The sequence below is a fragment of the Lampetra planeri genome, chromosome 40 (assembly GCF_965212315.1).
Source record: "Lampetra planeri chromosome 40, kcLamPlan1.2.h2, whole genome shotgun sequence".
Classification (NCBI taxonomy): Eukaryota; Metazoa; Chordata; class Hyperoartia; order Petromyzontiformes; family Petromyzontidae; genus Lampetra; species Lampetra planeri.
In genome coordinates this window covers 7,656,788-7,680,703 of record NC_136146.1, presented here as the reverse complement: position 1 = coordinate 7,680,703, position 23,916 = coordinate 7,656,788, and the positions used below count along the sequence as shown (strand labels likewise).

Sequence of the window (23,916 nt, the reverse complement as noted above, 5' to 3'; positions counted from 1 at the left end):
CAGACTGTTCACATGGAGGGAACAGAATTAGCACACAAGGGACGGCACACATTTGGAGACCAGAGCGATGTAATCGTCGACTGCGAACATCCCCTCCGCGGGACCCACCAGAGAGAGAGAGAGTCAAGAAGACTCCCTTGGGGCCACCACGGTGGCTGAGAGATGTTAACTACCTCGCCTGGTGTACAGGAGGTCCTGAGTTCAATCCCGAACCCTGACGCCTGTGGCATGTTCGGGGTTTGCGGTGTCTCTCTCTCGGTCAACTCGTGGTCGCGTGGATTTTCTTCGCTTTACTCCCCCACCACCACCCCCGTCCACCACCCCCGTCCACATTGAGAATCAACATCACGCGTTTGGAGTAAGGGGCCGTCCATAAATGACGTCACGCACCTAGGGGGGGGGGGGGGTCAGACATTTGTGACGATGTGTGACGAGGGGGGGGGGGGTGTTTGAGAAACGTGACGTCACATAAAAATGCGCAACTTTAAATAGACAACACGTTCTACTTAATTAAATAGACTTTTTAATAAATGTTTTCTCCTACAACATCAGAGTGCAGCGGCACATTAAATACGCACTACCATGACAGTTTAAAGCGATTTGAAGCATGTTTTATTTTCTAAATTGAAATATGTTTTTTTTGGGGGGGGGGCAGAGCTTTGTGACGTCATATTTGAGGGGGGGGGGGTCAAAAATCGTCCAAAATCGCGTGACGTCATTTATGGACGGCCCCTAACATAAAAAAAACACAATAGTTTTAGTGCAAAGCCAGAGCATATGCGACCCCTTATACTCGCGAGGCACCAGCTGGGTTGAGCCTCTGACTCGCTGCTGCTCCTCCCCACGAGTCGCGTTTCCTTCCCCACCCACAACACCGCGCCCCTCCGCAGCTGATTCTCATCATCATCCTGATCCTGCTGCTGCTCCCACTCACTCTGCTCCCACTCACTCTGCTCGCCTCCACTTCTCCCGCTGATTCTCTCGGGCGCTCCTCCTCCTGTCGCCTCTGCTGCTTTTCCGTCCGCAGCTCCACGTCTCCTGCTGCTGCTGCTGCCTCTCTTAGCTCCACTTCTTCTTCTTCTCCTGCTGCTGCTGCTGCTGCTTCTGGGTTCTCTCTGCCCGGCTTCCCCTGCTGCTTCCACTGATTCTGCTCCCGCTGCCTCTCTCCGCTCCACGTCTGCTGCTGCTTCTCATTATGCTGCTTCGGCTATCCTGCTGCTGCTTCTCGAAGCTCTGCTCCATCTGCTGCTGCTGCTGCTTGGGTCAGTTACGCGCCTCTTGTTGATTCGGCTGTTAAAACTGCTGCGCAACATCATCACCACCATCACTGCTGCGTATTTACGTACGCTGCTGCTGCTGTAAAGTACCCTGCTTCAAGTTGTGCCGCTTCTCCAAATCCGTACGTCTACAGGACTGTACCTCTGTTGCAAGTCGCCGTCAAGTTGGACTGCCGCTTCTGTTGTGAGTTTTACTGCTGCTTTCTCATCTGTCTTCCAGTGTTGTGCCTGCTGCTACTGCCGCTGCACCTAACTGCTTCTCATGCAGCAGTAAGTTAACCTGCCGCTTCTGACTGCTTCACATGCAGCAGTAAGTTAACCTGCTGCTTCTGACTGCTTCACATGCAGCAGTAAGTTAACCTGCTGCTTCTGACTGCTTCGCATGCAGCAGTAAGTTAACCTGCTGCTTCTGACTGCTTCACATGCAGCAGTAAGTTAACCTGCCGCTTCTGACTGCTTCACATGCAGCAGTAAGTTAACCTGCTGCTTCTGACTGCTTCACATGCAGCAGTAAGTTAACCTGCTGCTTCTGACTGCTTCACATGCAGCAGTAAGTTAACCTGCTGCTTCTGACTGCTTCACATGCAGCAGTAGGTTAACCTGCTGCTTCTGACTGCTTCACATGCAGCAGTAAGTTAACCTGCTGCTTCTGACTGCTTCACATGCAGCAGTAAGTTAACCTGCTGCTTCTGACTGCTTCACATGCAGCAGTAAGTTAACCTGCTGCTTCTGACTGCTTCACATGCAGCAGTAGGTTAACCTGCTGCTTCCGACTGCTTCACATGCAGCAGTAAGTTAACCTGCTGCTTCTGACTGCTTCACATGCAGCAGTAAGTTAACCTGCCGCTTCTGACTGCTTCACATGCAGCAGTAAGTTAACCTGCTGCTTCTGACTGCTTCACATGCAGCAGTAAGTTAACTTGCTGCTTCTGACTGCTTCGCATGCAGCAGTAAGTTAACCTGCTGCTTCTGACTGCTTCGCATGCAGCAGTAAGTTAACCTGCTGCTTCTGACTGCTTCACATGCAGCAGTAAGTTAACCTGCTGCTTCTGACTGCTTCGCATGCAGCAGTAAGTTAACCTGCTGAGACTCGACATGGACATGGTGGACCTCCAGACGAAAGAGGAGCGGAAGAAGTCGCGACGAGGGGACGACGGGAAGAGGAGGCGAGGTAAATGGCAGATACCCCCTCCACCCACCCCCCAACGAGGTGAACGAGGTGGTGGTGATCGGGTGTAGATGATGATAACCGTGATAGAGTTGGAGGTGTGGTGGCGGTGGTGTAGGTGGCGGCGATGATGATGATGATCGTGGTGGCGGTGGTGTAGGTAGCGATGATGATGATGATCGTGGTGGCGGTGGTGTAGGTGGTGATGATGATGATCGTGGTGGCGGTGGTGTAGGTGGCGATGATAATGTTGATCGTGGTGGCGGTGGTGTAGGTGGCGATGATGATCGTGGTGTAGGTGGCGATGATAATGTTGATCGTGGTGGCGGTGGTGTAGGTGGCGATGATGATCGTGGTGTAGGTGGCGACGATGATGATGATGATCGTGGTGGCGGTGGTGTAGGTGGCGATGATAATGATCGTGGTGGTTGAGCTGGTGGTGTAGGTGGCGATGATGATCATCGTGGTGGCGGTGTGTAGGGTGGCGATGATATGATGATCGTGGTGGTTGAGCTGGTGGTGTCGGTGGCGATGATGATGATCGTGGTGGCGGTGGTGTAGGTGGCGATGATGATGATCATCGTGGTGGCGGAGGTGTAGGTGGCGATGATGATGATGATCGTGGTGGCGGTGGTGTAGGTGGCGATGATGATGATGATGATCGTGGTGGTTGAGCTGGTGGTAGGTAGCACAGCTGATGGGTGACAGTGGTGGAGATGGTGAATAGCGTTGATGGAAGTGGTTGTTGGAGATGGTGTAGGGAGACAAAGGCGGCCGGGCGTGATGCTGACCAACCACCCCCTCGTGTGTTGTGCTGGCCTTCATAGGTGCCTGCTAACAGTACTTGCCCCAACAGTCTGTTAAGGCTATACGAGGGATATTTGTTGGTGGTAGTCTTTGCGGAGATGGTGGTAGTGGTTGTGGAGATGGTGGTAGTGGTTGCGGAGATGGTGGTAGTGGTTGCGGAGATGGTGGTTGCGGAGATGGTGGTTGCGGAGATGGTGGTAGTGGTTGTGGAGATGGTGGTAGTGGTTGTGGAGATGGTGTTAGTGGTTGTGGAGATGGTGGTAGTATTGATGGTACTGGTTGTGGATATGATGGTAGTGGTTGTGGAGATGGTGGTAGTGTTGATGGTAATGGTTGTGGAGATGGTGGTAGTGTTGATGGTAGTGGTTGTGGAGATGGTGGTAGTGATGATGGTAGTGGTTGTGGAGATGGTGGTAGTGTTGATGGTAGTGGTTGTGGAGATGGTGGTAGTGTTGATGGTAGTGGTTGTGGAGATGGTGGTAGTGTTGATGGTAGTGGTTGTGGAGATGGTGGTAGTGTTGATGGTAGTGGTTGTGGAGATGGTGGTAGTGATGATGGTAGTGGTTGTGGAGATGGTGGCAGTGGTTGCGGAGATGGTGGTAATGGTAGGAGAGATGATGGTAGTGGATGTGGTAGTGGATATGATGGTAGTCGTGATGGTTGTGGAGATAGTGGTGTTGGTGGTATTGGTGGTAGAGGGCAGAGACTCGGCCTCAAATGAGTTACTGGTGCGATGTGTAAACATAAGACACTACGGAGACAAAGGCGGCCGGGCGTGGTGTTGACCACCCACCCCCTCGTGTGCTGTGCTGGCCTTCATAGGTGCCCGCTAACAGCACTTGCCCCTAAGGTCTGTTCAGGCTATACGGAGGATCTTTGTCTTTGGAGGGCAGAGAAGCAACGCTCACAACAACAAGTGGAGCACCGGGTGGCTAAAATACAGCAATTTGGCAAAGTAGGGGGCACAGGTGATGCATCTGCCAGTCATTTCAGTCAGTCAACCCATGGCACTTGGGTCTGTCCCGTGGCCTGTCAGCGAATCTTCGACACTTCACGTGACCTCAGAGTGCACCTTGCTTGGCACAAACGCCATGGTGACGTCACTGCCACTTATAGTGGCGAATTGCCGCTGTTGCTTCTGTCTGAGATGATATTCGTGTCGATGGTAGTCCCCGATGTTGGTGGTCGTGAAGATGACGGTAGCGGAGGATGTGTCGGGAGTTGGAGTTGATGGTGATGTTAGTAATGTAGATTTGCTGGTTTCGGGGAAATTGTTTAGTGAGACGGTGGCTTGTTGGGGTGATATGGTAGCTTCTTGGTTCTTTCGGTAAAGTCACGTAGAAGGGAAATAATAAAATAATAAAAATAAAACATAATAAAATAAAATTCTCATGACGTTTCGGCCACAACGCAAGCAGCCGTCCTCAGGTGAAGAACAGGTCTGTTGGAAAAACAGCGTTGTGGCCGAAACGTCGTGAGAATTTTATTTTATGATGTTTTATTTTTATTATTTTATTATTTCCCTTCTACGTGACTCCCTGCAGTCACGAAAGCTTTAAATCGAAATTTGAGATGGTGGTGGTGTTGGGGTGAGATGGTGGTGGTGTTGGGGTGAGATGGTGGTGGTGTTGGGGTGAGACGTGGTGTGTTGGGGTGGGATGGTGGTGGTGTTGGGGTGAGACGTGGTGTGTTGGGGTGGGATGGTGGTGTGTTGGTGTGGGATGGTGGTGTGTTGGTGTGGGACGGTGGGGTGAGATGGTGGTGGTGTTGGGGTGAGATGGTGGTGTGTTGGTGTGAGGTGTTGGGGTGAGATGGTGGGGTGTTGGGGTGAGATGGTGGGGTGTTGGGGTGAGATGGTGGTGGTGTTGGGGTGAGATGGTGGTGGTGTTGGGGTGAGTGAGATGGTGGTGTGTTGGTGTGAGATGGTGGGGTGTTGGTGAGGTGGTGGTGTGTTGGGGTGAGATGGTGGAGTGTTGGGGTGAGATGGTGGTGGTGTTGAGGTGAGATGGTGGTGTGTTGGTGTGAGATGGTGGGGTGTTGGTGAGGTGGTGGTGTGTTGGGGTGAGATGGTGGGGTGTTGGGGTGAGATGGTGGTGGTGTTGGGGTGAGATGGTGGTGTTGAGGTGGGATGGTGGTGGTGTTTGGGGTGAGGTGGTGGTGGTGTTGGGGTGAGATGGTGGTGGTGTTGAGGTGGGATGGTGGTGGAGTTGGGGTGAGATGGTGGTGGTGTTGGGGTGAGATGGTGGTGGTGTTGGGGTGGGATGGTGGTGGTGTTGGGGTGGGATGGTGGTGGTGTTGGGGTGGGATGGTGGTGGTGTTGGGGTGAGATGTGGTGGTGTTGGGGTGAGATGTGGTGGTGTTGGGGTGAGACGTGGTGGTGTTGGGGTGAGACGTGGTGTGTTGGGGTGAGACGTGGTGGTGGTGTGAGATGGTGGCTCTGGCAATGGTAGTTGTGGTGACCACGGTGATGAGGGTCGTTGGACGTCGTGGTTCACGTCTAGATATTTAAAGAGCTTTTGAATTCACTGCTTTGACAACATGAACGTGAAAACTTTTGCACATTACCACATCTTATTCGGAAACCACATGTTAAAATTATGAAAGCAAGGGTGCATTTACATTTTTTCATCACATTTACATGCATTGACTATTGTTGTTGATACTGTATCCTTTTCTTGTATCGATGGATTAATGCTTGCATATTTATTTTAATCTCACTCTGGAACATGTTGCATATTACCCCAGGCCTTTACTGATTAAAAAATAACCTTCCTGATCGGCGTTTCTCTGGACATTACAACCAGCATCATTGAGTGTTAACAAATGCTGAGCTCTCACTGATTTGCAGTCTCCGAATAATAACAGCTGTTACCTGGTTTTAACTAAATGCAGTCTGTCAATCTGTCCAGGTTGTCAAGATACACGTGAACGTGGAGGCCCTGGTGGAAAAGGTGTTGGAGATGACACATCTGTTAGTCGTGGAACTGCTCGAGTTGGTGATGGAAGCGCTGGAGGAGGAAACATTGGTGGTGGTGGTGGTGATAATGATGGTCACCAAGCCAGAGCAGACAAAGTACATGGACGTGGCATTGCTGCGAACGACGTTGACTGCATTGGCCACGCAGTTCGACACAGACAGTCAGAGATGGTCAAGGGAACCTCCCTGACAAAATCCAACCACAGGACACATCGTGCCCTCCACCTCACGGAGGGCCCTGATAGCGCGGTGCAGGATGTTGAGCAGCCGGGCTGCGTCCTCCTTCTGTCAGCCGGGGCTGACCACGCCGCCTACTACAACCCCATGGGCCACAAGGGTGGCCTGCGCAAGGTAGAGTCTCTGCAGGCGCCGCAGATGGGCCCGCAGGCCGCACCATGCGACCTCCGTCGCCAGAAGACGACGTCCTGGTTGCCCGGCAGCTGGTCCTCATGGTTCAGCAACAGCGGCAGCGGAAGTGCCAGCGGCGACGACATTGCTGACAGCTCAGCGAGCATTGCAGACCATGGCGAGGCCTGCTCGAAGGAGGCTCGGCTGGAGGAGGTGCAGGAGACGGCGCTCAGGGAAGTTGAGGAGGAGGATGCCCAAGAGGGAGGACACGAGTTCCGGGTGTGCGCACAGCCGACGTGGTGTGACCTGTGCGGGGAGTTCATGTGGGGTGTGGCGCGCCGCTCTCTCCGATGCCAGCGTGAGTGATTTACCGAGATCGTCGTCGTATATTAAACTATACAATTTTCATTTTACCAGGTTAGGCCCACTGAGCTACAGCACTCTTTTCTGGCCCCCACCCCCTGATATGTAAGATAAATTAGAAGGGACTGAAACCCAAACCACTCTGCCAAAACAACTGTCGCGGGAATCTGTTGCGCCGCACGGCGTCTGTGAACGGTAAATGGAAGCACCGGATTAAGGTTAACGCCGCGAAATTCCCTTTAACTGGATTTGACGGGTGCGGGGCGAGTTGCACCCGGTGCGGATTCACCCTTTGAAAAGTAGGGCAACTTTTCACATCTGCCGTCTGGGCTGATGTCATTGGCGCAGATGTCAACGGCATGGCGGCAATGTTGGCAATGTTCTACTGGGCATTCCGTGTAGCGTGGCTCGTCCATTTGCATTATACGATAGTTTCGGTGCAGTCTTCTTCACTTCCGATTAGCACAGTTGGCTACGTACGATGCGAAAGAAGTTCAACATGAATTCTCTCGTACGGCAAGGCGAAATTTGGCACATCACGAGTGTACAGTATATCGAGGTTATTAAGCCATTAAATAGCCTCCTTGGAGGCTTGGCGAGGCTTCACGGCGATTGGTGTAGTGCAGGGTATCCAGAAAGACCTCATCCATTCTTTAAATAATTATAATTGATTAAATGGTCGGTTGAACTACATCGACAGAACCAACAACAACAACCGCCATTCGTCACTAAGTGGTGGTGACGTCACCACGACGCTTGTGCCAGGCCATGTGCACCTTGAGGCCACGTGAAGTGTCGAACGCCCGCTGGCAGGAGGTCACGGGGCAGACCCAGGTGCCACGGGTCGACTGACTGAGATGACCGAGATGACTGGTTGATGCACCACTTGTGCCCCCTACTGTGCCAACTTGCTGTGCTTTCGACAGAACCACACACATGCACTCACGCACATCGTTGGCTCGCACAGATTTAATGGTTTTCCGTTCCTTCCCTCCGAAACCTCCGCACGTTCCGCAGTGGCGTTGGCGACGCATCGTATCATTCGGCTTTGAGAGAGTTTCCCGGTTTTGTTTGCCAGCGTCTCGATTGCGACCATGTTGATGCCCGCCGAAGGTCACCCGCCTACGTTAGCGCGCACGTTATCTCTCCCCGCGTTACCGCAAGCGCTCGACCACGCAGTTCAAAATGTTGCCCCGTTGTCGAATCCGTGATATTAAGTTGAGTTTATTTGATTTGTTACACGGATGACGATCCCGTTTGGCGAGCTGCCCGGCTATTTTACACGGGAGATTCGTGGTTGCATGAGCACAGCAAAAAGCAACCCTTTGTGTTTGACATCATTGTCGTGAATGAGGAGTTTACCCTTCGCAGCTGTGGTCATTATTGTATAGATTTGTTTTCTTCTTCTTCAATTTTAGTCATCGTTTTCGCCAGTTTTAACCCAAGTGTGCGCTAATGCAGGAATTTAGCAGGAGCTACTTGGCTAATGCTTTTAGATGCATATAAATTATCTGCCTGCATACCTCGATCAGTAAATTGGCACATGTTTTAAGACCGCTTTGAATTTCCATTCACCGGATGCACACATGATATTAATAAGAGGTCCTTTAAAATACATTTTCGAAGTTTGACTTACAAAAAAAATATTTCCCAATTGCGCTCTCGGGTATTACGTGATGAGACGAATAATCCACTGGCATCTCGAGCAGGGCAGGGCGGGCCCCCTATGGGGCCGTCCATAAATGACGTCATGCACCTATGGGGGGAGGGCAGATTTTTTAGACGGGGGGGGGGGGGGTTGAGAAATGTGACGTCACATCAAAATGCGCAACTTTAAATAAATATAGAATTGTTATAACAACACTCCTACAACATCAGAGTGCAGCGCCACATTAAATACGCACTCCAATGGTAATAGTTCGCCAAAAGGCGTACAGGTCAAAGACAATGCACTATCAAAGTAGTGAGGGCTCGGGGTAAGCATCTACATCATGAGACCTCCTTTGCCAGCATCAATTGGGTCGAGGCTCAAAAGAAAGCCGTTCCTGGTGTGGACCAATCAGTTTCAAGGACAATGCATATATTATCATAGTGTGTTTTTTGTTTGCATTTTGACCGCAAGTATTGTGGTTAATGCACACGTGATTCCTTTTAAAAGGTTTCAGTTTTGTTGCCAGAAAAAAGGGGAAAAACCCTATTATTATACTATTATTATATTTTGGTACTGGCAAAGGAGGTCTAATGATAACGCAGAACCTGTTCAGGATATCCCGGGGTGTGGCGGCGCGTGTGTTTGCTTTCCTGAATACACCGGCCGCCTGTTGCGGGGGACAGTGGAAGCCAGAGACGTGCGAATGTGGAAGGGCCCCGCTTGGACGCCGACCATCGCTGGCGTCATTTAATTCCAAGGCAGGGAGGCAAGGTCGACTAACAAGCTACGGGAAAAGTCTGGTCATCCGAGACGTATACCATACGCGCTGAAGACAGAGAGAGACCACATGGGGCTTATTCGGAGACTGCACATTTAGCGGGAGCTGAGCTTTTGTTAACAGAATCAGAATATTTATTGATACTGGAGGAATCCGATGAGCTATAAAGCTCTTACTCTTAGGGTTTTTTTTCCGGTAAAGTCACGTAGGTAAAAAATAAAATAAAATAATAATAAATGAAAATAACTCAATTAAATCCCGACGTTTCGGAGGCAACACAAGTCTCCGTCTTCAGGTGGGACCGTCACAGCCAAATTTACTGTATCAAGTGAAGAGAAATACAGGAGACAAGATCTTAAATACTGGTTCAGGGGAGGGGGGAGGAGCTTATCTAAATGTGTCAGTCAGGGACTGTGAGGGTGGGGGGGGAAGTGGGCGGAGCTAGAAGGGAAGGTACAGCTGATACACCTCGGCAAGGTGCCCCGTAGTTTCACAGATGACCAGTGGTTGGTGCTGGTTGTAATCTCCAGAGAAGCGCCGTACAACATTTGACTTGAACTTTTCAACGTAGCCGGTTTTGCTGAAAATTGAAAATCAACTGCCATATTTGCCCATCACGTAACAACTCGATTCGATTGCCTATGTCGGGTGGTGCATTGTGATCGATAAACATCAACATTATACTTACACGACCAAACCTAAAAAAAAAGTACTCATGAATTAGATCAGCTCCGTAGCAGCAGGGGATTTTAAGTCCTCGAGGGTATGGTGACGATATGGGGAGGTCTTCATTCAGCAGCGGACAGAACATGGCTGATTGTGATGGCGGGGTTAGGTGAAAGGATGATACAGAGAAGGCAGATTCATTTTCTGTTGCCAAGTTGTGAATGTGCGGTTTCACGTTCAGCCATGTGTTGTGCCAACTGAATCATCGATTACCGATTATATACCCAATCTAATTTATACAGCGCCTTCACTCAAGGCGCTTAACATAGCTCACAAAACGATGACAGAACGGAATCGTGTAGATGACAGGGGCACGCTACAAGGGCTGAGGAATGAGTGACAGCGATAGAGGGGCACTTGGGGATCACAAAAGGGCTATAGCGGAGGGGACGGGGAGGAGTGGAGGGGCGAGGGGAGGAAAGAGAATTGGCAATGGACAAGAGGTGAGGCTTTTAGAGAGGAACAGAAGGAGGTTCAATAGGGGGACTGCTTAATGTACAGGGTAAGTGATGAGTCTGTGGGTAGTGTTGAGTCTATGGGCAGTGTTGAGTCTGTGGGTAGTGTTGAGTCTATGGGCAATGCTGAATCTATGGTGCAGTGTTGAGTCTATGGGTAGTGTTGAGTCTATTGGCCGTGTTGAGTCTGAGGGTAGTGTTGAGTCTATGGGCAGTGTTGAGTCTGTGGGCAGTGTTGAGTCTGGGCGGTGTTGAGTCTGTGGGCAGTGTGGAGTCTATGGGTAGTGTTGAGTCTGTGGGTAGTGTTGAGTCTATGGGCAGTGTTGAGTCTGGGCGGTGTTAAGTCTGTGGGCAGAGGTTTTGTGGCAACATCTACAACCAGACTGCTTAGAGACCTGGGAATTAAGGGCCAGAGCCAGCGTTCGGCAATCAGAGCTGTATCGGAGGCGGCAGAAGGTAGCAGTCAGTGGCTCTGGATGAAGAGGAAAGACCCCAGCTGGGCCCCAAAGTGAGAGGGCCAGGAGGTATGCAGTCAACAATGCTTGACTCAGGGAGGAGGACGCCCCTGCCATGCATAGTCCCATGGGATGTTGGCTATCAACAACAAGGCAACTCCTATGACTAATTGGGAATGGGACGCAAGCGTAGGATTGATCACCCTGTCGCTGGCCGCCTTTGGGGAGGGTGTATAGTATGAAAGGCCGAAACACCCTAGGAACCAAAGGTTCACTACTGACGATGCGCTCCCCAAATTTCACCAGGCTCACTGTTCATGAACTCTTGGAAGTGCTTGCACAAAGGATAGTAACATCTCATCCTGTGTTCTTTGGAATCTGGGCAGTGCTGAGTCTATGGGTAGTGTTGAGTCGATGGGGAGTGTTGAGTCTATGAGCAGTGTTGAGTCTATGGTGCAGTGTTGAGTCTGGGTAGTGTTGAGTCTGGGTAGTGTTGAGTCTGTGGGCAGTGTTGAGTCTGTGGGCAGTGTTGAGTCTATGGGTAGTGTTGAGTCTGTGGGCAGTGTTGAGTCTGGGTAGTGTTGAGTCTATGGGCAGTGTTAAGTCTGGGTAGTGTTGAGTCTGTGGGCAGTGTTGAGTCTGGGCGGTGTTGAGTCTGTGGGCAGTGTGGAGTCTATGGGTAGTGTTGAGTCTATGGGTAGTGTTGAGTCTATGTGCAGTGTTGAGTCTATGGGTAGTGTTGAGTCTGGGTAGTGTTGAGTCTGTGGGCAGTGTTGAGTCTGGGCGGTGTTGAGTCTGTGGGCAGTGTGGAGTCTATGGGTAGTGTTGAGTCTATGGGTAGTGTTGAGTCTATGTGCAGTGTTGAGTCTATGTGCAGTGTTGAGTCTATGGGTAGTGTTGAGTCTATGGGTAGTGTTGAGTCTATGGGTAGTGTTGAGTCTGGGTAGTGTTGAGTCTGTGGGCAGTGTTGAGTCTGGGCGGTGTTGAGTCTGTGGGCAGTGTGGAGTCTATGGGTAGTGTTGAGTCTATGGGTAGTGTTGAGTCTATGTGCAGTGTTGAGTCTATGGGTAGTGTTGAGTCTGGGTAGTGTTGAGTCTGTGGGCAGTGTTGAGTCTGGGCGGTGTTGAGTCTGTGGGCAGTGTGGAGTCTATGGGTAGTGTTGAGTCTATGGGTAGTGTTGAGTCTATGTGCAGTGTTGAGTCTATGTGCAGTGTTGAGTCTATGGGTAGTGTTGAGTCTATGGGTAGTGTTGAGTCTATGGGTAGTGTTGAGTCTGGGTAGTGTTGAGTCTGTGGGCAGTGTTGAGTCTGTGGGCAGTGTTGAGTCTATGGGCAGTGTTGAGTCTGGGCGGTGTTGAGTCTGTGTGCAGTGTTGAGTCTATGGTGCAGTGTTGAGTCTATGGTGCAGTGTTGAGTCTATGGTGCAGTGTTGAGTCTATGTGCAGTGTTGAGTCTATGGGCAGTGTTGAGTCTATGGTGCAGTGTTGAGTCTATGGTGCAGTGTTGAGTCTATGGTGCAGTGTTGAGTCTATGGTGCAGTGTTGAGTCTATGGGCAGTGTTGAGTCTATGGTGCAGTGTTGAGTCTATGGGCAGTGTTGAGTCGATGGGGAGTGTTGAGTCTGTGGGCAGTGTTGAGTCTATGGGTAGTGTTGAGTCTATGGGGCAGTGTTGAGTCTATGGGTAGTGTTGAGTCTATGGGCATTGTTGAGTCTATGGGCAGTGTTGAGTCTGTGGGCAGTGTTGAGCCTTTGGGCAGTGTTGAGTCTATGAGTAGTGTTAAGTCTATGGGCAATGGAGAAGAGGTGAGGCTTTAAGAGAGTAACCGAAAGAGGTTAAGGAGGGGGACTGCTTAATAATGTCACGGTGGATAACATGAAGATAGTTGGGAAAAGCTCTCTCACCTCTGTTCCCATGTGTGCCGCTGGACGGGAGGTGGTGAGCGGGCCTTGGTGACATCAAAAAGCATCATCAGCCGCATCATGCTCATTGTGGCTTCTAGGGGGGTTTCCAGCCTTCAGGAGGGAGGATGCGGAGTTCGGGGGTGACCATTTTTAAAGGACACGGATAATCGACCACAAAAGAGCAGTCAATTGCAATGTTTCATTTGTTACTAGAGTGCAAATGCACGACATGCTGGTGTATTGCCTGTGCCTTGGATGCACGGACACAGGAAGCACAGACGCAGGAAGTGAGTTTAATATTAATGCAACATGACTGCCTCAAACATGTACAGCGGCGACCATGGAAATCCTGCTCAGAGCTCCAGTGTCTCCGAGCCAGGCCAGTGAAGTGAGTGCAGTGAAATGCCTTTTATCCGGGCGGGGGTCCTATTTGTGTTTCACCACCACATCATCATCATCATCGGCCACGATTCGTCCACTATTGGCTTTTGGCTGGCCATCGAACAAAAACGGTCACCGCATCGCGCGCTTTCAGATGCGCTTCTGCGGCCGTCTGGAATGATCTTCCTTCAGATATTTGGAAGCCACTGGAGCTACGCACTTTTAATTCATCTAGCTTGAAAACTCGTTTCTTTAGAACTGATTTTTGTGTCAAGTTTGTTGTCCTTCCCCCGCACCTCTGATGAGCACGGTTGGCTTCGTACGGTGCGAAAGAAGTTCAACGTACATACATACATACATACTGGATGAAGGCCACCCTAAGCCGTCACCATCTCTCACGGTCTCTGTGATGCAACAATCTAGTACGCGTCCTCTGGGCTTGCGTCCTCTGGGCTTGCTCCCTCCTTTGGCTGCCACTTTGTTAGTCTCGACCACCGGACATCGTTCTATCTAGCCATGTGTCCTAGTCCAGCTCCGTTATGTTTTTTAACCATTTCCCGTTCTGAGACGTCTGCAAGTTGCAGGGTCGGGTGTCCCGTTCACAGATGAATCTCGGAATTCGCGAGCGGTTCAACATTAATTTTATTTCGAGAGGCGTAGCACCACTTTTTTTTTAAGACATTGTAATCATCGAAAAGAACTGTAGTGCCACGACCGCACTTTACGATAGCTCGCGCTAAACTGTGCCACACGCCCTCCCACATGGCCTTGTGCGAGCCTTGAAGATGCACCCAAGAAAGTTATTTATTTTTTCTTCCGATTCCGTTCTGATCGGGATGGGAAAGGATGAAACAGTCAATGTGATGTACGGATCAGAAACATCCACATTGACAAAGTTATGGATATATTTAGGCAGAAAAGAAGGGTGGACAGGTGCATTTTGAAATTGCACTGAGAGACGGGTTAGAGCATCGTACATTTTAGAGAACATCGGCATTTTTTTACGCAAGTTAGAAACGCCGTTTTATTGACTGTTAAGAAAGTGAGCTGGCTTGGGCTGGAAGGGACGATGTCCTGTGGGCGAGACTAACAACGGAGTCACAGCCAAAGGAGGGAAACTCGCCCAAGAGGCACGTCCACTTTGGAGATGGAGCGACGAAGTCGGCTCCCGTGTGCGGGTGAATGTCGGATCGTTCCATTGCCGACCGCGAGGAGACAGCGGCGGCTTGGGGCGGCCTTCATCCTGCAGTGGATAGATTATAACTGACAATTACAATGATGACAATAACCTATAAGGCTCAGATAAAAAGGAGGATCGTCATGCGGACAGAAGGTTCTTGCACGGATCGATTTGGCGCCACGGTAAATGGGACAACCAGATCATCGTGGGGTTACTTCTGTACGGCACTGTGAATGACTTCCTCTGCAATGTCCTTTGCTCCGGCAGACTGCAAGTTCAGCTGCCACCAGCACTGCCAGTCCCACATCCAGCTCGAGTGCCAGCACGGCTGGAGCCAGAGCGAGGAGCCGCTGCTGCAAGACGTCAGCGTCGTAAGTGCCGGAGCCGCACGCGGCCAGATCACCACCCTCGCCATGATCGCCGTGATCACCGTAATCACTACAATCTCCACCCTCGTCACGATCCCCACGATCCCCACAATTGCCACAATTGCCACGCGGCGTCCGCTTTCACCACCGGGCTGTGGTCGGTAGGTCGAATGCTGACGCGGCGTGCGGTGAGCTTCATCTAGCAGCGGAGTGGCAAAAAAGGGCTGCACATGCACGCGCACGTCATCCCCATCCGTTTTAATTTCACAGCATCGTTTGAGATGCGTCGGCATCAAAGGCACCCCTGCAAATCCAAATCGTTTCGCATGGAATTACAAAGTGTTGACACTGAACGCTGAATTATACAGACGGGGCCCCTCTGCTACAGTGTGGCCTCGGGGCTCAGAACGTCTCTCGACTTAGCCAAGCCCCCCCCTCCCTCTCCGCCAAGGCCTCTTTACTCTCAGCAAGCGGGGGATCCCGCTGGGCATTTCGCGTAATTACCGCGTGACCACGTGTCTGAATCGACGGTTTTCAGCCAGGATTATGAAGTACACTTAAGTCGCCCAATCGAAACGAATTTTCCACACTCTGTGCCCAGGGTAGCTGCGTGCTCCTGTCTGTCTACACGAACGTACGTGCGTACGTATGTTGAACTTCTTTCGCACCGTACGTTGCCAACCGTGCTCATCGGACGTGCGGGGGAAGGAGAGCCAACTAAACATAAAAAGCGGATTCTAAAGAAAACACAAAAAAGTGGTGACTGAGCACACGAAAATCAGGAATTGCCATGTCAAGTTAAGATTTTCTCCAACCAGTACCCAATTAGTGTGGCTAAGATGCTTGCGGAGATGGTGAAATATCACTTGCAGGCCATTGTGCAATGGTAGGCCTTCGTGTGTAGCCACGGAACCCCCACCACATCTGTAAGTGTCAAAGCACGTGGCGTTACACATACGTTACGTACACATTACGTACACGTTACGTATGTTCCGACCACGTTACGGACACGTTACGGACACGTTACGTACACGTTACGGACACGTTACGGACACGTTACGGACACGTTACGGACACGTTACATACACGTTACGGACACGCTACGTACACGCTACGTACACGTTACGTACACGCTACGTACACGCTACGTACACGCTACGTACACGCTACGTACACGTTACGTACACGCTACGTACACGCTACGTACACGTTACGTACACGTTACGTACGTTACGTACACGCTACGTACACGCTACGTACACGTTACGTACGTTACGACCACGCTGCACTTCATTCGCCGTGCTCGGACTTGTTTGTGTTCTTGCTTTCGTCATTTCTGTGAGCCCAGAGTCACTCTTGCACCTGAGACTTATTATCCGTGAGTTCTCACCTGGTTAAATTGTCGCCACGGTGGCGAGATGTTAACAAACCTCACCTGGTTAACTAACCAGGAGGTTTGTGGTTCGATCCCGACCCTGATGCCTGCTGTGTATTTGGAGTTTGCGTGTCTCTCCCCGTGGTCGCGTGGATTTTTCTCTGGTTCCTCCGGTTTTTTCCTCCACATTTAGAATCGGCGTGCGTTGAGAGCATTGGGCTGCTTAATTTTAACGTAATAAGCCACTTTCTTGAGCTATTATATGCGGCAAAGTCGCTTCTGAGCAAAAAGCTACATGGCTCAGTGGGCCTTACCTGGTAAATAGAAAAAAATGTTTAGTTTTAATTTAAACAAACGCACAATTGCGCACTCGGATATAAAACGCCAAGCATTGTCACGAAGTTCCATGGGAATGTGTTTTGCTGTGAGCAGAAATCGTTGGCTTGGTTTTGGTCACTTGCCAGTCGTAGAGTTTTGGCCTCACGAGAGCTACTGTACGTTGCAATGAAGTGCCTCTAATTACGTGGGAAAATAAAATAAAGATAAAAAACCAATTCTAGAATTCATCTTCTTGGTTCTTTCAGTAAAGTCACGTAAAATGGAAATAATAAAATAATAAAAATAAAACATAAGACAATTATATAATAATATAATAAAATTATATAATATAAGTTTTACTTTTTTTATTTTATTATTTCAATTCTATGTGACTTTACCGAAAGAACCAAGAAGATGAATCCCTGTAGTCACGAAAGCTTTAAATCGAAATTCTAGAATTCACAGCCATTTGTGGATCCACTGCTGGATGGTGGCCTCTACACGCCGTCTAAGGTTGTTTGCTGTTCTTTTAATGTTTTTATATTGCGACAAACGCGAGCCCGGAGCGATATGCCGTCCCGTCATTGGTGGGGGGGGGGGACAGAAACTCCTCGAAAACTCGAATTCGGCGCGACGGCACCTCCGCACGTAGGGGGTGGGGGGGGAAGTTGGACTCGCTGCCCCAGCCAAGTGGGGATCACGCGTAGTGGGTAGGGGGGGTTAAAGATGTATGGGGGAAGGGGGAGGGAGAAGGTGCATGGGGATAGGTAAGTGAACATCTTGAGGGAAGACCAAGGGGGCTGAGGGAAGGGTGAGGGGGAAGGTTGTTTGTTTGACAAAGGTCAGCGCACTCCAGAGGTCAGGATGAGTCTCATTTGCACAAATGCCCCTGGAGCAAAGGTCAAAATCAATCGGAGCAAAGACAACAATAACGGTATATGAGAAATCGAAAATACTGTACAAAACAATATCGATTAAGTTGCGGGTCCTGTTGAATTGTTTGACCATTCTTCACCATGTTGGTCAATGCGTTTTAGTGAACGGGGGATGGGTGCCACGGTGCATAGAAGATGTTAACTACCTCGCCTGGTGTGCAGGAGGTCGTGGGTTCGATCCCGACCCTGACGCCTGCTGTATATTTGGAGTTTGTGTCTCTCTCTCTCTCCCCGTGGTCGCGTGGATTTTTCTCCGGGTCCTCCGGTTTTTCCCTCCACATTTAGAATCAACATCACGCGATTAGAGTATTTGGCTGCTATACATTTCCACGCGATGATATGCCACTTCGTTGGGCTATCGTTTGTGGCCAGGTCGCTTCTGAAAAAGAACTCGGTGAGCCTTACCTGGTAAAATAAAAAAAATAGTTTAGTTTATTTATCATAGCCATAGCCGTAGCCGTAATCAAACTCAAGTAGCCAAGTGAAATGCAAAAAAATACTGAATATGATCTTAATTCATTAGCTCGTGAGGAAATGTGTTTGTTTTTCCAGTGCAGGATACTAACAGCTGCTTACCATTACCACCCATCCAGTCGTGATCTAGGGGCATAAACCATCACGCGAACTTCGGCCATCCTCGCAGCAGCGGCTTTTGGCTTGACATCGAACAAAGACGGTCACTCCTCTGCTGTCTGGAACGCTCTTCTTTCCAATATTAGGAAGCCACTGGAGCTATGCACTTTTACATCGATTGAAAACTCATTTCTTTAGAACTGCTTTTTGCGTTTAGTTTGTTGTCCTTCCCCCACACCTCCGATTAGCACGGTTGGCTACGTACGGTGCGAAAGAAGTTCAACATACATACAGTACCCACGTGGTCCAGTACTTTTGAGGCAAGGGTTGGTGGATCAAGGAGGGATTCGTGAGATTGCGAAACTCCCTTGGCAATGAGAGCAAGAGGGCTCATGAAACCCATCTGTGCGAACCTTTTGTGCACAATCGCCTTTTGTGATATTCAGGTCTAATTCCTAACGCAAGCAACCCTCATGGACCAATGTCTCAGTTTAGGGAAAGGCGCAGCCCTGCAATTGGTTGATCGCACCACTGTTGGTGGAAATGCCTCCACTAGAGGGAGCTTTATAGAGCCCCTCTAGATGGTATTTGGCCTACTCTTCCATTCTGGCCTGATGGACGTAATAGCAGAGGTGGAAGTACCCACACTTTACCCCACCGCACGCGACCTGCCGATCGACTAACTGGTGCACCCATTTAATACCGGTGAATAAGTTAGGGACATCATCATTGTTTGATCAATCATGATATTTAAAACTGCTAAAAACTGCTATTTTTGTAGGGGCTGATTCCACCCATCAAACATTCCCTGCCATGGCCAATAGAATCAAAAAAACTAAAAATGCTTTGAGATAAAACATAGTGCGCTTCTATAAAAACTATAAACTCTTTTTTTATTTCACCAGGCAAGGCCCACTGAGCTATGTAGCTCTTTATCAGAAGTGGCCTGGCTGCAAATGATAGCTCAGCCAAGTGGCTTATCACGTGGACATTTATATCATCCAAATACCCAAAACGCACGTTGATTCTAAATGTGGAGGGAAAAACCGGAGGACCCAGAGAAAAAAATCCACGTGACCACAGGGAGAACACGCAAACTCCAAATATACAGCAGGCGTCAGGGTCAGGATCGAACCCACGTCCTCCTGTAGACCAGGCAAGGTAGTTAACATCTCCTAGCCACCGTGATGATGATGAGAGAGAGAGACACGCAAACTCCAAATATACAGCAGGCGTCAGGGTCAGGATCGAACCCACGTCCTCCTGTAGACCAGGCGAGGTTGTTAACATCTCCTAGCCACCGTGATGATGATGAGAGAGAGAGACACGCAAACTCCAAATATACAGCAGCAGGCGTCAGGGTCAGGATCAAACCCACGTCCTCCTGTAGACCAGGCAAGGTTGTTAACATCTCCTAGCCACGGTGATGATGATGAGAGAAAGAGAGACACGCAAACTCCAAATATACAGCAGCAGGCGTCAGGGTCAGGATCGAACCCACGTCCTCCTGTAGACCAGGCGAGGTTGTTAGCATCTCACCAACGTGGCGTCCTCTCGCCACTGCGGTTCACTCATCGGCGCAGTGCACTCTGTGTTCAAAACTATTTCCAGTGTGCAGTGAGCATTCACTCCCTTGCAGCATGGGTGAGTACCGAGTCTTGCGTAATCAAAGTCTGTGAAGTGTTCCGTGCTGACATCATTAGGCCCCAAAATTCTGTCTCCCTTGAACAATCAGTGGGCTTTTCCTGGTAGGATGGGGAGAGTTTACTTGTATGTGTTTGGGTGATTTGTTTACCTTTCTTGTACTTTACACTCCTATCACGTGTTTTTGTATTGTGTTTGTTGTAGTAACGTTCTTACCCGCCCCTACTTGACATCTGTGAAAACGAGCTTCACAGCTCATCGGATTCCTCCAGAATAAATAAATATTCTGATTCTGAAATGGATAGCAGCCAATTAAACGTTGATTCCGAACATGGAGGGAAAAACCGGAGGATTCGGAGAAATACCCACGCGACCATTAGGAGAATGTGCAAACTCCAAATATACAAACGTAACGGTTGGGATCGAACCCACGACCTCCTGTAAATCAGGCAAGGTAGTTAACATCTCACCTCCGTGGTACCCACTCAAGGACCAATAGGCACCTTTGCATCTTTTAGCGATGCCTATGACCGAATCTCTCAGATTTCTGGTAACTGCCTGATGATGCTGCTGGTTGTAACCACTGGGATTCTTGCACACAGCGGTGGTGTACGGTGCTTTCTGTGGAATATATTGCTGTCTTTTCTTGGATTTTCTGTTTGCACATAGTCACATAATCACTTTAAGATGCTTTCTTGTTCATGTTTTTGCTTTTTGTTTGTTGCGGTTGCACCCGATTCAAGAGCCAAATGGCTCACAGGGCTCTACCAAATGAATGAAACTGGAAGAAAAAAACTACCAGTGAAACCTCGTACTCAATAGGGGCCGCGCAGGAAAATGCCCCCCCCCCCTTCCTCCCTCGTTGACCGCTGTCACACGCCAACCGTTACCCCAAACATCTTAGCCACACTAATTGGGTGCTCGAGGAGAGAATCTTAATTTGACTTGGCAATTCCTCGCTCCTGATTGTTGTGTACTCAGTAGTCACTGTCTCATGTGTTTTCTTTAGAGCCCGCTTTTTGTGTTTAGTTTGTTGTCTTTCTCCAACACCATACGTACTGTGCGAAAGAAGTTCAACGTACATACGTGCAGGTTCAACGTGCAAACTGTATTTAATGTTTAATGTGCGAGCTTCGGCCACGCCGCTACTCACTGTGGCTGTCTTCGGGTGCTGAATTAGGTCATCCCCTATTTAACGCGTTGACAAAAACGAATAATCATTAATTAAGACGGTAGCCACGTGTGTTCAGAATTAATATATTTAATATCAGAGCGTGGCCGTGACGAATCGTGCCGCCGTCAACGCGCGTGAGGTCACGGCGACTGGCTGCACTTCGCTGTGCGTGCGTGTGGGTTGTGTTTTACAGTATCTCTGAGAGTACCTGGCATGGATGAGTTAGCAAAGCTGGATGGCAACCGGCTAAGTTAGCACGGCTACGTTGACACGGCTGGGTGGCATCCGGCGAAGTTGGCACGGCTACATTGACACGGCTGGGTGGCACCCGGCGAAGTTGGCACGGCAACGTTGGCACGGCTGGGTGGCATCCAGCGAAGTTGGCACGGCTACATTGACACGGCTGGGTGGTACCCAGCAAATTTGGCACGGCTGCGTTGGCACGGCTGGGTGGCATCCAGCAAAGTTGGCACGGCTACGTTGGCACGGCTGGGTGGCAACCGGCTGATTTAGCACGACCACGTTGGCACGGCTGAGTGGCACCCACCTGAGGTTTGGCACGTATGGGCGGCAATAACGCGGCCGTGTGCGCCGGCGTGATGAGCAGTGTATACAGCAGCTGCGTTGACGACTCCGAGCTCGATTTGTTCTTCACGGCCAAATCGACTCTGCCACTGCCACCCCAGCGACACGGCTCTGCCGGCTTGCGTCCGGTAAGTCGCGCGTCATTTTCTATGTGACCTCGGTATGTGTGCGCGTGTGCACAATGTTGTTGTTTTTTACGTGGCCTCAAGGTGCACATAGCCTGGCACAAGCGTCGTGGTGACATCACCGCCACTTAGTGGCGAATGCCCGTTGTTGTTGTTGCGCAATGTTGTATATCTCGATTGTCTGTGGGCAGGCTCAGGGCAGTCCGTAGGTTCCGGGAGGCTGCGGGCAGACTGTCACACGTGGTGGGAGCGGGGGGCCCTCTCATGCATGAGTGACATGAATAAGATAATATTTAGATTCATATTTTTGGTTCTTTCGGTAAAGTCACGTAGAAGGGAAATAATAAAATAATAAAAATAAAACATAATAAGATAAAATTCTCACGACGTTTTGGCCACAACGCAAGCAGCCGTCCTCGAGGCTGAAACGTCGTGGGAATTTATCTTATTATGTTTTATTTTTATTATTTTATTATTTCTCTTCTACGTGACTTTACCGAAAGAACCAAGAATATTAATCTATTCAGTCACGAAAGCTTTAAATCGAAATATTTTTTTATTATTCTGCTGCTGTCAATTTCCACGTGATGATAAGGCCACTTCGTTGAGCCATTTGTGGCCAGGTCACTTCTGAATGAGAACCAAATAGTTTAGTGGGCTTTGCCATGGTTTTAAGTGATTTGTTTAACTTTCCTGTACCTTGCAGTCCTATTGTGTTTTTGTATTGTTTGTCATAACGTTCTGTCCCACACCTCCTGGACGTCCTGTAAAATAAAAGCTTTGTAGCTCAACGGATTTCCTCCCATACAAATAAATATTCTGATTCTGACAAACGCACAGGCGTGTTGTGTGTGTGGGGGGGGGGGGCTCTTTTTTGCGATGCCCCGGGGCTAAAGCTCCCCCCCAACCCCCCCTCTCTGAACAGCCCTGGGCAGGTTATACGGGTCGTGGGTGAACCATTATTTTGCGAAAAAATAAATGAAACATCTTTCAGTGCATTTTGGTTTAATTGATGGCTGCTCCTCACTCGTCGAGGGTCACTGACTCGATGCGCACGTGGCATGCCAACAATGAACGTGTTGCTGTAGCTAGATGAAGCTACAGCTTCATATATAGATGGGGTTTGCTTCATACGTAGTTATGATTTCTCTGTGGCCTCCACCTCGCCCCTCCGACCGATTATTCGGGATAATCAAGATTTGACTGAGTGTGTGTCTGTGGAACGGTGGGGGGGGGGGGGTGTGGAAGCTCGCTGTGCACTGAACCGGTCCTGGGGCCTCCCCTAGGTCGACTCAGCCGCAAACGAGTACCTGGTGCAGTGTGTAAACATCGCCACTACGGAGACAAAGGCGGCCGGGCGTGGTGTTGACCACCAACTCCCACGTGTGCTGTGCTGGCCTTCATAGGTGCCCGCCAACCGTGCTAATCGTAGTCGCTGGGAATCTGTCTTTTAACAATTCGAGTGAGTGAGCGGGTACGTATGCAAGGCAGTCCGGTTTTAGCCTCCTGATTGCTTTTCCCCGCTCCGCTCGATTTAATTGGGGCGTCCCTATCATCCGCGTCAGCTGCCAATCGCAAGCCCTTGCTACCGTCACCGGTAGACGACGACGACGCTACCGCGGAGTCGGCCCGCAGGCGCCTTCGCGCTCTCTCGGGAACCGGCCCAAAGCCACGTTGGGGCACCGTCGTCGAAGTTGCCTTTCCTGTTCGTCAGCTCTGACAGATTGGGAAACACCGGGTCCTATTGGCTGTACAGCAAAGTCCTCGCTTGATATGCGTGGTGGTGGTCACGCTGTAGCACGTTTTTGCTGTAATGCGGTTCTTCCATTCGGGAACACTTTTCGCACAACGCAAGAACACGCCGCTATAACGTTGAACGAGCGCCGTTATATCGCGGAACGAGCACGGCTATAGCGCGGGCCCCGCACTGTTGTATAGCGGAACACGCACGGTTAAAATGCGGAACGCGTGCCGTTATAACATGGGACATGCGCCATTATATTGCAGAACACGCACGGTTTTAATACAGAACGCGCGCCGTTATATTGCTTTTTCCGAGCGGTCGACGATGAACTACTTTCTTGAGATGCACGGCTGGACGTTACGGTTCAGTACAGTACATTATTTACGAGCAAATTGTTTTCACTTAACGCGTTTTCCGTTTAATGCGGCACATTTCAGGAACGCATCTAACCACGTGAAGCAAGGACTTGCCGTATATTAATTTGAATGTTTTTTACGTGATTGCAGAAGTAATGGCCCACGGAATGGGCATGTGGGATTTCCAGCACTGGCTCCGGGACTGTAAACTAATAACAATAATAATAATTTTAACTTGTAACGCTGAGCCAC

At 49.9% G+C, this 23,916-nt stretch overlaps 1 protein-coding gene across 2 annotated transcripts in view; it reads left to right on the top strand.

The window, feature by feature from the left end:
- The first annotated feature begins 833 nt into the window (after window positions 1–833).
- Window positions 834–23,916, top strand: part of LOC144731832 (ras association domain-containing protein 1-like) — a 47,173-nt gene continuing 24,090 nt past the window's right edge. Inside the window, exons 1-4 of one of the 2 annotated variants that reach the window (XM_078613107.1) lie at window positions 834–1,461; window positions 2,346–2,448; window positions 6,162–6,935; window positions 14,735–14,838. In XM_078613107.1, coding sequence (XP_078469233.1) covers window positions 2,373–2,448; window positions 6,162–6,935; window positions 14,735–14,838 — 954 coding nt within the window. In that variant the 5' untranslated portion in view covers window positions 834–1,461; window positions 2,346–2,372. Of the gene's footprint in view, window positions 1,462–2,345; window positions 2,449–6,144; window positions 6,936–14,734; window positions 14,839–23,916 lie in introns of both variants that reach the window. The other variant, XM_078613108.1, reaches the window with a different exon arrangement.